This window comes from Oncorhynchus nerka, linkage group LG28 (genome assembly GCF_034236695.1).
Source record: "Oncorhynchus nerka isolate Pitt River linkage group LG28, Oner_Uvic_2.0, whole genome shotgun sequence".
NCBI classification, from domain to species: Eukaryota; Metazoa; Chordata; class Actinopteri; order Salmoniformes; family Salmonidae; genus Oncorhynchus; species Oncorhynchus nerka.
Window position 1 is genome coordinate 48,147,179 of NC_088423.1, and position 14,188 is coordinate 48,161,366.

At 45.4% G+C, this 14,188-nt stretch overlaps 1 protein-coding gene across 1 annotated transcript in view; it reads right to left on the reverse strand.

The window, feature by feature from the left end:
• Window positions 1–560: 560 nt before the first annotated feature.
• LOC115113334 (suppressor of cytokine signaling 5-like) overlaps window positions 561–14,188 on the reverse strand; it is a 29,442-nt gene continuing 15,814 nt past the window's right edge. The window contains exon 2 of the mRNA XM_029640861.2: window positions 561–4,191. Coding sequence (XP_029496721.1) covers window positions 2,472–4,175 — 1,704 coding nt within the window. The 5' untranslated portion in view covers window positions 4,176–4,191 and the 3' untranslated portion in view covers window positions 561–2,471. The remainder of the gene's footprint in view (window positions 4,192–14,188) is intronic.

Below are 14,188 nucleotides of genomic sequence, written 5' to 3' on the forward strand. Positions count from 1 at the left end.
CATTAGAGAGCAAGCTCGGAGCTCACGCGTCATCCCGTTCTTCATCATTCGTTTTCCTCCTCGTCCCCATTTAAAAGGGCTACATGAATGGGAAGTGCTGCTGGAGTATTCCATGCGCCAGGCTCAAGAGTTCAAAGTAGATTTAAAAAAAGACCCTAAAAAGTATGGATTCAAACAGGAGGCTCTAATGAAAGGCACATAGGTTACGCTTTGTTGTATTTGTCCTCCTGATGCCAGCTCTCACAATATGCTGGGTTATTATAGGACATGGCTAGTAGTGACAACGCGAAGCAGGCCCTTTCCTGGCCATTATGCCACCCTAGATGAGACCAAAAAAAATTGCCGCCCTCCCTTACAATGTTGGCCCGCAACGGAATTTTATGAATGTCCATCCATGTGGTTGGCCTACCGTTTGTAAAAACAGGCAGTTGCATTGGCATTATTAGTCCTGATTCCTGTGACTAATCATTTGGGCTATTTAAGCTCTGAATAAGCTACCCCAACATCATCAGGAGTTATCCTCAGCCTATTTACAAGGAGAATCCATGTGTTCACACAGCTGGAAATGCAGAAGTCTTTATTTTCCCGCTATGATGCAGCTCGTGGAAGAAAAAAAAATGGACGAATACAAACTTGAAAATCGCTGATTATCATGTCAATTTAGCCTAATGGGTGAAACTCCCTGAACATTAGCTGTGAGTAGCTTGATTTTCCTTTCCAGATATTGTCCATTTGACTTTGACTCGTCCCGTTTTTGTAAATGTTGTTTGTTAACATGTCATACGTCGATGAGCGTTCTTCATGCGATTGTGCGCAATTTAGGTTTGGCTATTTGATCGGAGAAACCTGCATAAAGTAAAGTGTCCGTCTCACGACATTGACATACATTTTATCTCCAGCATGGAGGCTACAGCAAACGCCACTTTCTACGGTATGCTACATGATTTATGTTGGATAATCTTTTGACTGAACATTGGTGGAGTACTGCACCGGTGAAGCGCGCTGGGCATGGACAATATTTTGCGCCCCCTGCCTTTGATAAACTGGGTAGGCCTACTGCCTATCACTGGGTGGCATCAGCGCATACCTAAATAGCCCATACGCCACTGGGTGAGAGAAATTGTCATTGTTTTGGGGTAGAATTATGTAAAAGTATGTTGTTTGAGTAACGTCTTGGTCAGTTTAGTTAGGTCAAGCTGGGTGTACACTACACGATTTTGGCCACAATTTCGCTGTCCCAAACAGGTTTTTGAGACTGAAGACAAAATCCCCATGCCGTTGCCTACTTGGGCCGCACGGCTGTCGCCGACATGTAGTAACCAAATCTAAATACATTTGATACTTTTCACCCGTTGCCTTGATAACATATTTACACACTCTTGGCATTCACTCTACCATTGGGCTCAATCGTTGACCTAACAATGGGCCTGAATTATAACAAGTTAACCCTGAGGATGGCACAGTGTGACACCATGAAGGCAGAACGCAGGACCAGAAACAAACCAGACCAAGTTAAAGTGTTCTGTTGCCAGTTTGAGCCACTGACAGACGAGAGAAAACAACCAGGACAAATATTGTTAGTATTGTTCCATTATAAGAGCTGCACTTCTGTGGCAACACAGTAGCAGTGGGAGACGATGATTCATGCTTAGAGAAATCACAGTGAGGATATCAAAAAGCCCAGGAGTCGCTGTAACCACACACCCACTCCTGTGTATGCCCTGCTCCCTATAGGTGTACGGAGGCAGGATGTAGCAGCAGCACCCTTGGACGTGGCCACGTTCCGCGCTGCCCTTGGGGTGAAGACCTACAGGACAGAACCTCTAAACAGCACCTTCTAATTTTTTTTTTTTTACACATAGACCTACTCATTGATGCATGATGTCGGGGTGCCTGTCTGTAGGACAACCCCCCCCCCCCCTCCCAGGAGAGTGATGATTAACATTACACCTGAGGCCTAACAATGCCCGCCAGGCAGTATAGTCACTTGATCAAGAAAATGGAAAAGGAAAGATAGAAAGCACAAGTGAACTGTACAACATAGCTAGCTAACCATGTGGGCCTAGATAGAGACTGGGGGGAGGGGGGGGAGAGGGCATGCAGGCAGCTCATGCTGTGGGATCAGGCAGACATTTGACAGAATGAAAGAGGTGAGAGGGACACAAAGCATGAAGGCTTGTGCTCTCCCTTTCAGAACCTGTTCAACATTAAAAACCATGTGCTTGCCAGACAGCATTGTACTGAATATAACGATACATATGTATCCCAAGTGATGTAAATGATAACTAAAACAATAACGAGATTAGAATGAATCTTGGATAGCTCACTTCACCTAACTCCTGGTTTCTCCTGTTACCCCTCCTTGCCTGACTGAGTAGTGCTTTGTTCATTCAGTATGGCCTCTCCTGATTGGCAGGGATTTTTCTGTTTCAACTCCGTCCGCGGCGCACAGGCCGCCAGATACCGCTCCCCTATTTGACCTTGAGTGGCGGCTCCCTCTCCAGCCAGCGCACACGCACTTTCTGTTTGTAGTGATACTCCTTGAGGAAGTCCTGCAGGGCCGGGGGCAGCGGCAGGGCGCCGATGCCGTCGTATGTGGTCCGGCGGCAGATGGCGGCGCGGGCCAGGTGCTGCAAGCCGGAGGGGAAGGTCCGGTGGAGAGGCGCCGTGAGCAGCGGCTCAAAGAACATGCAGGCGCTGGGGTCCTTGTAGTGCTCCAGTAGGCCCGTGACGGTGGACGAGTGGAACACGCAGGGGTCGTGGGCGTCGAAGCTGAAGTTGTGGTTCCACTGCTCGATGCGGGCGTGCAGCGATCGGTTGTAGCGACGGAAGCTGACCGAGAACAGGTAGTCCTCCTGGGCCGAGTCGCGTAACAGGAAGGTGCCCTCAGGCCGGCCATCCAGCAGAGCCTCTGCCTCGTAGCGGTCCATCACGCCCCAGTAGCAGGGCAGCGCAGTGATCTGAAGCAGGTCCGGCACCAGGCAGTGGATGTAGTCTATCTGGGTGTGCACCTTCCAGGGCCCAGACTGGTTCCGACTCAGATGGCCATCCCCGGACGTGTGGCGTAGCTTAGGCCTCAGGGCCTGCAGGCAAAGGGTGGTGGAGTCCTCCTCCGAGTCGCAGTCAGCCAGCTGGGCTGTAGCCCCTCCGAGCACCTGTAACGACGAGCCCGACGACCCAGCCGCCCCTCCTGAGCAGCTGGCCATGGTGCCCTCCCCAGAGGCCTCTGCAATGCCAGGGGCCATCTTTGGTCCCAGTTTGTACAGAGAGGAGCACTGCGCCAAGGCCTCCAGGGTGTGAATCTGGGCGTTGGGTGGGGGGTCCACTCCCTCCTCAATGCTGAGCCTGCGGCGTTCGCGCAGACGCTCCTCCTCGTCCTCGGGGGAGGGGTGGGCCGGGTCAAAGGCGTCTAGCAGAGCCGTGGAGGAATGCGGGCTGACAGGCGCTGTGTGCTGCTTGATCAGGTGCCACTTGTTGGCCAGGTCCGAGCCCTGGGGGAAGGGACAGGTCTCCAGCATCAGCTCTGTCAGGTGGATCTTGCGCTTGGAGATGGTGGGGGTTTGGGGGGAGGAGGAGAGGGAGCGGCGGCGGGGGGGAAGGGGTAGACACAGGCCCACTGTGTCGCTAAGCCGCTGGCGCAGGGAGCGGGTGCTCAGACTACGCCCCCCGTCTCCAGAGTCATCCATCTCCTGGATGGAGTTGACCCCGTAGCGACGCTCCCTTCGCCCAGCGGCACCGCGCGCGCGTCCAGACCGCCTGTCTGTATCCATGGAGCTCTGGGTCTTAGTGGAACATGAGTGTTTTTTCTTGCCCCCCCAAGGTGCATGGCGCGAGTACGAGTCTCTCCGGCCCATAGGGATTCCCCAAGGAGCCCCCCTCGCTTCCTCATTGTCTTTTCTGTCTGTGGTTCTCTCTACCATCTGGGGGATGTCCGACACACAGTTGTGACGTCGCCCTCCAGTAACCCCGGGAAGCGGCAAGAGGCTTCGGGAAAGGATGGAGGCCCGAGATGCCTGGGCCTCTCCTGAAGTTTCTCCCCGTCCCAGGTCCGCCACACAGTGCATACCATCCTCTTCCACCACGCTGTTCTCTGTACTGGGTCCCGCACCGTCACTGTGGAAGAGGGTCTGGCATCGGTTCCTCAGGTTGCTCCACATCTTGCCCACTTTTTCCATGGATAGTGACCAAGCCCTGCCAGACATGAACACATATCAGATTAGACGAATCGTAGGGTACAGGAATGACCTACATTACTAAACAATACATGACCTACATCACTAAACAATGCATGACCTACATTACATGACCTACATCACTAAACAATACATGACCTACATTAACAATTGCATGAAACCCCTTAACATTTTGTTAGGCCTAGACAATGTAGCAATTCTGCAAATTCAAAATGGTAGTGATCCTATTGATCATTGTGCATACCCCTGCAATGCCGTCTGGGGTATGCCAAATAAAAATGTTTTCAAACAGTCCATTTATATTGAAAAACAGGGGTATACATTTGGGTGAGGTTTTTTTCTTGCCTGAGTAGGTTAAACCATCTAGTGTTCAGCGAAATAACAACACAATGTCAAATACAGGTAGCCTAGTCAAATAATTAACATCCAATCACATTAACCGTTACTCTCTCGCGGGAATTCCACTAACGGTCCGTATGTAGCCAAACGTAGCTGCTGCTCATGTTGGCATCTGTACCGATGGTGCAAAAACCATGACAGGGAGACATAGTGGAGTGGTAACGCGTGCAAGCAGTTGCTCCCGACAACACTTGGGTACACTGCAGCATCCACAGAGAGGCTCTTGCTGCCGAGGGAATGCCTGACAGCTTGAAAGACGTTTTGGACACTACCTAGAAAATTGTTAACTTTGTTAAAGCAAAGCCCCTGTAATCTTGTGTATTTTTTGGACTATGCAATGATATGTAACGCTTTTATAACATACTGGTTATCAAGGGACAAAGTATAATTTTTTTTTTTTATATTGAGAGACGAGCTTAAAGTTCTCTTTACGGACCATAAATTTCACTTGTCTGACAGCTTGCATGATGATGAGTTTCTCACACGACTGGCCTATCTGGGTGATGTTTTTCTCTCCTGAATGATCTAAATCTAGGATTACAGGGACTCAACTATATTCAATGTGCAGGACAAAATTGAGGCTATGATTAAGCAGTTGGAGTTCTTCTCTGTCTGCATTAACAAGGACAACACACAGGTCTTTCCATCATTGTATGATTTTGTGTGTGTGCAAATGAACTCAAGCTTACGGACAATGTCAAATGTGATATAGCGAAGCACCTGAGTGAGTTGGGTGTGCAATTACGCAGGTACTTTCCCAAACCGGCTGACACAAACAACTGGATTCGTTATCCCCTCAATGCCTTGCCTCCAGTCAACAAGAGAGCTTCATCAAAATTGCAACAAGCGGTTCTGTGAAAATTGCATTTAAAATCAGAAGCCACTGCCAGATTTCTGGATTGGGCTGCGCTCAGAGTATCCTGCCTTGACAAATCGCGTTGTTAAGAAGTTAATGCCTTTGCAACCACGTACCTATGTGAGAGTGGATTCTCAGCCCTCACTAGCATGAAAACTAAATACAGGCAAACACTGTGTGTGGAAAATGATTTGTTGTCTGCATCCTTTCAAGCACACCCTTCTCATTTACCTGTGATGAGTTATTCACAATTTTCAATTAACAAATCAGTTTTTATATATAAGATGGTTAAATAACGAGCAAAATGATTGATTATTATTTGTGCCCTGGTCCTATAAGAGCTCTGTCACTTCCCAGGAGCTGGATTGTGACAAAAACTCACTCATTCTTATGTTTAATACATGTATTGTATCGTGTGTGGCAGGCTTACAATGGTGGTAAGAAAAAAACATTTGAGAGTGAGCTGATCCTGATGCTAGAGGGGATACGTTGAATGTTTGAAGGGGTACGGGAATATAAAAAGTTTGGGAACCACTGCTATAGACAAACTCTGGGTGTGGGGGGGGGAAATTGGGTGATTCTTGTGTGAGTGAGAGCGAGTGAGTGATTTGGGGGGGGTGTAATTGGAGTGTTACGGTGAGTGAGGAGTTGCCAGGCAAACATACAGAGACAAGGCCATGGCTATAAATGAACCCAGGGATCTGCCTTCTCCCAGCTGATCTGCTGGTATGTACTGTATTACAGAGCCAGTCTGGACCTGACCAAGAACTTTCCCTGTCACAACAGTGTAGACAGCAGACAGAGAGCCAGCCCACATATGCACACTGATTAATTGGTTTGTGTGTGAGTTATACTAGGTTCTTGAGAGCAGGGACCCTAAACTGCCTTCAAAATAGTTTGCTTCTCCAAGATCATGTTAAGGCTAATAGACTCAACTTGTGGCAGGCAGCTGTCTCCCCTCCTTACCAAAGGTAATGGATCTGTTTAACACTGCATTTCCTTCCAAATGAACCCATTGATTGACTTCAAACCTCTAGTAGTGGGAGATCTCATTTGCTCTCCAAACTGCCATGTTGTACTCCCTGGCTCCCTCCCGCCCGCATTGGCACAGATAACATAGTTGCCCCAGTTACATAACATAGTTGGCCCAGTTAAATGAGCCAAGCAGAGCAGGCTCTACAGTCTGTACTAGCATCAATAACTAGGCATTGCTGGATACAACAGTGATATACATAGGCAGAGTGGAACCTTTTTCAATAGACAAACAGGGATTTTGCACAGTCAGCTGCAACTGAGTTAAAGGGCAACTATACCACTTTTCAACCTTGTTTTCATTTCATCTCCAGCACAATGCCATTGTCTACATACAGTGGGGAGAACAAGTATTTGATAACCTGCTAAATTGGCAGTGTTTCCTACTTACAAAGTATGTAGAGGTCCGTAATTTTTATCATAGGTACACTTCAACTGTATGAGACGGAATCTAAAACAAAAATCCAGAAAATCATCCTGTATGATTTTTAAGATATTAATTTGCATTTTATTGCATGACATGGTTCTACCCAATGAAATACATTTTTAAACATGCTATGAGTTTCTAGCCAAAGGGAGGGTATTTTCCCACGTCACAGCGAATCTGTGTTTGAAAATCCCTGTTTTTCTTTCTTTTAATCCTACCTTGTGATGTCGGAATAATTTTTAGGCCCTCGTCTTTTTAACCTTAAAAACAAAATATTAGGAACACTTGCTCTTTCTATGATCCCTTGATGTCACCTGTGAAATCCACTTCAAATCAGTGTAGATGAAGGGGAGACAGGTTGAGACGTCGATTGCGTGTGTGCGCCATTCAGAGGGTGTAAAGGCAAGACAAAATATTTAGGTGCCTTTGAACGGGGTATGGTAGTAGGTGCCAGATGCACCAATTTGAGTGCGTCAAGAACTGCAACGCTGCTGGGTTTTTCACGCTCAACAGTTTCCCTGTGTGTATCAAGAATGGTCCACCACCCAAAGGACATCCAGCCAACTTGACACAAATGTGGGAAGCATTAGTCAACGTGGGCCAGCATCCCTGTGGAAAGCTTGACACCTTGTAGAGTCCATCGGCCGATGAACTGACGCTGTTCTGATGGAAAGGGGGGGGTGCAACTCAATATTAGGAAGGAGTTCCTAATGTTTTGTACACTCAGTGTATGTAGCCACTTGTATTCTGCTGGAGATGATGAATATTAAGATGCCCGACGAATCAGAGCCAGACTCCTCAGCAAATGACTGATTACTATGATTAACCAAGGCCTATTCACCCCTGGTCTAGAGCAGCCAATGACTGACTAACACAACTCATGACATTCAGAGCAAGCTAGAATCAGAGGAATTCTCTTATCATTTTTTTTTTTTACCAAGGACTTTCTTTAAAATTGTACCTTTATTTAACCAGGCTAGTCATTGAGAACACATTCTCTCTTACAATAACCAACTGACCAAGATGGAACACAACAAGCACCCAAGTCGCGTGGGCATGACAAAATGACTGCATACGTCACTATTCTAAAGACAGAGGCATGAGACATGACTAATATGTCACGTTTGGTAGAAAATGTAGTGAACATCACTCTCGTGATATATGCACGTGATAGAAGTGGTGGGCACAAATACCGGTATCCTTAATACATTATTAGGACGTTGATCGCTATATCCCTCTTAATGCCAAAATAATTGTTGCATTCAACAAAACAAAAACATTCAACACACCCACATCCGAGTGGGGAGAGAGCCCACAGTGGACAGTGTGTAATGAGCATAGGCCTAATTTTGCATTTAGACGAGGGACGCAAACACCGTCATACCAGTTGGCATAGCGGGCCAAGAAAGAAAGAAAGATGGCAACCGTAACGACAAAAGCACTACATATGCGTTGCTATGGTGATTTCAGTAAACAAACAGTGCAAATCGAAATCCTGTTGAACTTCAAAGCTACGGCAGGCGGCAAAAGTTGAAATACTTTAGGTTGACGGCATTCATCGCCAGCCTCAACAGCATTTACCGTCGTGTGCTCATTGTAAACAATGACACCCGGTTTGCTGTCTAACTCGTACCATCCAAACCAGTGGATGTGCATAAGTGCATAAGGTTGCTCATGGTAGGCTAAAGGCGTCAGCATGCTTCAGTTCGGCTAGCCTAAGCGATCGAGTGTGCTCGCATGCTCCCTTGCTTGTCGAACATCTCACTTCAAAATCATGGGCATTAAAAATGGAGTTGGTCTCCCCTTTACTGCTGTAACAGCCTTCACTCTTATGGGAAGGCTTTCCACTAGATGTTGGAACATTATTATTATAAATGTATTCATATCTCAATCTTTGTCATATGGTTAATCAAAATGCTATCCAAATCTAAATGAAGATAATACAAACCCCAAAAGTAACTTCTATTGCAACTATGTAAAAATACCCTACATAAAGCCTACAAATAAAAACATTGTAGCCTGTAGGTAGAAAATATCCTGATAAAAATAAATATCCAATAAATCACTGACTAAGCATCATGGCATGTCTGCAACGAACTTGAAACATTTTTATCAACTATTAACTTTGGTCCAGCCAGAACCTTGAGCAAGCGAACTTGCAACATTGTATAAAATATTCTGGTTCCTCAAGAGTTTCCCACCCCAGTGAGCTCTGGACAGACACAGGCTATTTGTGCAAGGGATAAGAAGCAGTGCTTGACTTGGGCAGGAGCTCACTGGACCAGAGTACAGACACCTCAAATTTTATAGCGCTTGTACTCCTGTTCCTCTTATAGAATACTAGCTCAAAAGCATTGTGGACCTATTGCACCTAAATATAAAAACAGTACCAGTACCTAAAATGAGCACCGAAACCTATTTCAATCCAAGTCAAGCACGGGTAAGAAGTAATCAGGTAGGCCTATTTTATTACATTTTTCCCTTTCACGTTGAGTGGTTATCAAAAGGGAGAGAGCTGTAGTCACTCAATTGATGTAAAAACAGACTGTTTGCTTACTGTTTGAGGTGAAGAAAACATTATTTTGAAAAGCTCCCACAGCTCATTAGTGTTGGTAAGTTAAGCCAATCAGAAATACTATCAGATCCCCAAAGGGGCAAATTTATATGCCTACATTTGCGTGCAGGCCAGGTAGCCTATAGGACTACTTCTAAGTGTAATCAGGTGTGCGGCCTTACTTAACATTGACAGGAGCACTCCAAACAAAACACAATGACTAAATTGAATTGACAGAACTAAATAGAATTAAATGAACCAAAACTTGTTTCTCACAAGTGTTGCATAGGTTATGTGCCATACAAACAATGTGTCCAGTCCGAAAATGAAAACAGTAAAAGAAAAAAAAACATCGAATTCATTAACAGAAATAACCGTAAACCAAAAAAAAAACATAGATCAGAAATGAAAGGAATTAACAGTAAAATGTTCTACTGGTGATAAACAGTGCCTTCGGAAAATTTTCAGACCCCTGGACCTTTTCCACGTTTTATTAGTCTTAATCTAAAAACGGGCTAAATAAAAACATTTCAGCAGGCAATCTACACACAATACCCATAATGACAAAGTGAAATCCAAATTTCTTTAAATGTATATAATACAATTTAAAAAATCAAATACCTAAACTAAGTATTCAGACCCTTTGCTCTAAATTGAGTTCAGGTGCATTCTGTTTCCATTTATCATCTTTGAAAAGTTTCTACAACTTCATTGTAGTCCACCTGTCGTAAATTCAATTGATTGGACATGATTTGGAAAGGCACACCTGTTTATATAAGGTTATACAGTTGACAGTGCATGTCAGAGCAAAAACTTAGCCATGAGGTGGAAGGAATTGTCCGTAGAGCTCTGAGACAGGATTGTGTCGAGGCACAGATCCGGGTAAGGGTACTAAAACATTTCTGCAGCATTGAAGGTCCCCAAGAACAAAGTTGTTTCCTTGCTTCAATCATTCTTAAATGGAATGGAACCACCAAGACCCTTCCTACAGCTGTCCGCCAGGCCAAACTGAGCAATCGGGGGAGAAAAGAGCCTGATGGTCGCTCTGTCTGAGCTCCTGAGTTCCTCTGTGGAGATGGGATAACCTTCCAGAAGGACAACCATCACCATCATCAACCAGCACTCTACCAATCAGGCATTTATGGTAGAGGGGCCAGACAGAAGCTACTCCTCAGTAAAATGCTCACGACAGCCCGCTTGGAGTTTAGCAAAAAGGTACCTAAAAAGACTCCTCAGGCAATGAGGAAACCAAGATTAAAACTCTTTGGCCTGAATGCCAAGCGTCATGTCGGGAGGAAACCTGGCAACATCCATAGGGTTAAGCATGGTGGTGGCAGCATCATGCTGTGGGGATGTTTTACAGCAGCAGGGACTGGGAGACTACTCAGGATCGAAGCAAAAATGAACGGAGCAAAGTAGAGAGATCCTTAATGAAAGGTTGCTCCCGAGTGCTCAGGACCTGACTGGATGAAGGTTCACCTACCAACAAGACCACAACCCTAAGCACACAGCCAAAACAGCGCAGGAGTGACTTTGGGACAAGTCTCAATGTCCTTGAGTGGCCCAGCCAGAGCCCGAACTTGAACCCGATCAAACATCTCTGGAGAGACTTGAAAAGAGCTGTGCATCAATATTCCCCATCCAACCTGACAGAGCTTGAGAGGATCTGCAGAGAAGAATGGGTGAATCTCCCAAAATACAGGTGTGCCAAGCTTGTAGCTTCATAACAAAGACAACTCAAGGCTGTAATCACTAACAGAGGTGCTTCAATAAAGTACCAAGTAAAAGGTCTTAATACTTTTTTTTGGCAAACATTTTTAATACCCGTTTTTGCATTGTCATTATGGGGTATTGTGTGTGTAGATTGATTTATATATATACATTTTTCAATAAATCTGAATAAGGCTGTAACCTAACGAAATGTGGAAAAGGTCAAGGGGTCTGGATACATTCCGAAGGCAATGTATGTAATGGGGAATTGATATACACTAACAATCAAACACACACTGAAGTTATGAAAAAATGAATGTGCACAAACTGGCGGGAGAGAGAACATTCTGGAGAGAGAAGTGCATTGTGCATCTGGGCACTGCATGGGCATTCCGACGTCTGCATTGGCCATGCAGCATTTACGGAGATACGGCCTCTGCAGAAGTCAGGGCATTCACACTTCTTGCATTTTGTGGAGCACAGTACAGAGCTGTTGTGAAGGAAGTTTTCAAGAAAGTGAGTTTGTGATTATACAGGATGTTTCGCCCCGACGTGCCCTCACCAAGCATGTCAATGCGGAGCTCTTAGAGCCCTCCGGATCGTTACATTTGGGAGGGGCATGGCGATGCGGTACAGAGCCCGATTTGGCTTTTAGCCTATGCTTTGGCAATGGATTAGTTCACTCAGATGGCCGCAAATATATACAGTATATATTTTTGCCACTGCACATAAAAAAATAATCTCATGCTGATGAGTATTTCTGTCTGTAATAAAGCCCTTTTGTGGGGGAAAACTCATTCTGATTGGCTGGGCCTGGCTCCCCAGTGGATGTGCCTATTCCGTCCAAGGCCCACTCATAGAAGCATCCCTGCAGACATGTAATCCATAGATTAGGGCCTAGTGAATTGATTTCCATTGATCGATTTCCTTATATGAACTGTAACTCAGTAAAATCTTAGAAATTCTTGCAAGTGGCTTTTACATTTTTGTACAGTATATATCTGACACCCGTTACCTCTCATTCACAGGTGTCCATCTCAATAAACCTGGGCATACCTGGAACTAACACTACTCTCATTGTCCGAGAGTCAGAGAATGCATTCGGCTTCAAGGATAAGGATTCTAGGACACAAATACTCAGTTCTTCGTATGCACGGTGAACCAGTAGTTTTAACCTTGATAAAAATTAAACCTGATTCTGGGACTTCTCAGCGTGCAGTAATTTAGATTAGATTGAGCTACACCACAAGTAGAAGGAACTCTGTGGCACAGAGCTCTTCTGTACTTTGTCAGCTTCAAATAGAATGCGTTGAAACACCTTGTATTGAGAATAAATGCCAACAGAGCTTTTTCAGCACGCAAACCTTTTTCTACCTTCTGAAAGTAAAATACAACACGAAATTGTTTGCCGAGAACAGACACGTAAAGCAGTGTATGGAATAAAATAGAAGTGTTACAAATATTTCTGACAAACTGTACAACAGTGTCTGCTATGAACAGGCATCTAAAAATAAAATAAAAAAAGAGGGGGGGGAAAAAGGTCAAATATCATGTGTAGATACATATTTATAAGCGATGTAAATACACTACATGACCAATAGTCGAAAAGTGCTCGTCGAAAATCTCATTCCAAAATCATGGGCATTAATATGGAGGTGGTCCCCCTTTGCTACTATAACAGCCCCCACTCTTCTGGGAAGGCTTTCCACTAGATGTTGGAACATTGCTGCGGGGACTTGCTTCCATTCAGCCACGAGAATTAGTTTGGTCAGGCGCTGATGTTGGGCGATTAGGCCTGGCTCACAGTCGGCATTCCAATTCATCCCAAATGTGTTCGATGGGGATGGGGTTGAGGTCAGGGCTCTGTGCAGGCCAGTCAAGTTCTTCCACACCGATCTTGACAAACCATTTCTTTATGGATCTTGCTTTGAGCACGGGAGCATTATAATGCTGAAACAGGATAGGGCCTTCCCCAAACTGTTGCCACAAAGTTGGAGGCACAGAATCGTTGAGAATGTCATTGTATGCTGTAGCATTAAGATTTCCCTTCAATGGAAATAAGGTGCCTAGTCGGAACCATGAAAAACAGCCCCAGACCATTACTCCTCCTCCACCAAACTTTATAGTTGGCACTACGCATTGGGGCAGGTAGCATTCTCCTGGCATTCGCCAAACCCAGATTTGTCTGTCGGACTGTCAGATGTTGAAGCGGGATTCATCACTCCAGACAACACGTTTCAAGTGCTCCAGAGTCCAATGGCGGCAAGCTTTACACCACTCCAGCCAATGTGCATGGTGATCTTACTCGTGTGCGGGGGCTCAGCCATGGAAACCCATTTAATAAAGTTCCCGATGAACAGTTCTTGTGCCGACTGCTTCCAGAGGCAGTTTGGAACATGGTGGTGAGTGTTGCAACCGAGGACAGACAATATTTACGCGCTATGCGCTTCAGCGGTACCGTTATATGAGCTTCTGTGGCCTACCACTTTGTGGCTGAGCTGCTGCTGCTCCTAGACGTTTCCACTTCACAATAACAGCACATTATTTATTTAACTAGGCAAGTAAGAACAAATTCATATTCACAATGACGGCCTACCCCGGCCAAACTAACAACGCTGGGCCAATTGTGTGCCGCTCTGTGTGACTCCCAATCACGGCCGGTTGTGAATATGGTAGTGACGCCTCTAGCACGGAGATGCAGTGCCTTAGACCACTGCAAAACTTGGGAGCCCAGTTGACCAGTACAACTTTAGTAGAGCAGAAATTTGATGAACTGACTTGTTGGAAAGGTGACATCCTATGACAGTGCCAAGTTGAAAGTAGCTGAGCTCTTCATTAAGGACATTCTACTGCCAATGTTTGTCTACAGAGGGTGTGTGCCTGATTTTATACACCTGTCAGCAATGGGTGTGACTGAAATAGCTGAATCCACTAATTTGCAGAGGTGTCCACATACATACAAAAGTATGTATATATATTGGAACAATAGTCAAAAATAAATATAATAAAAGAAAGTG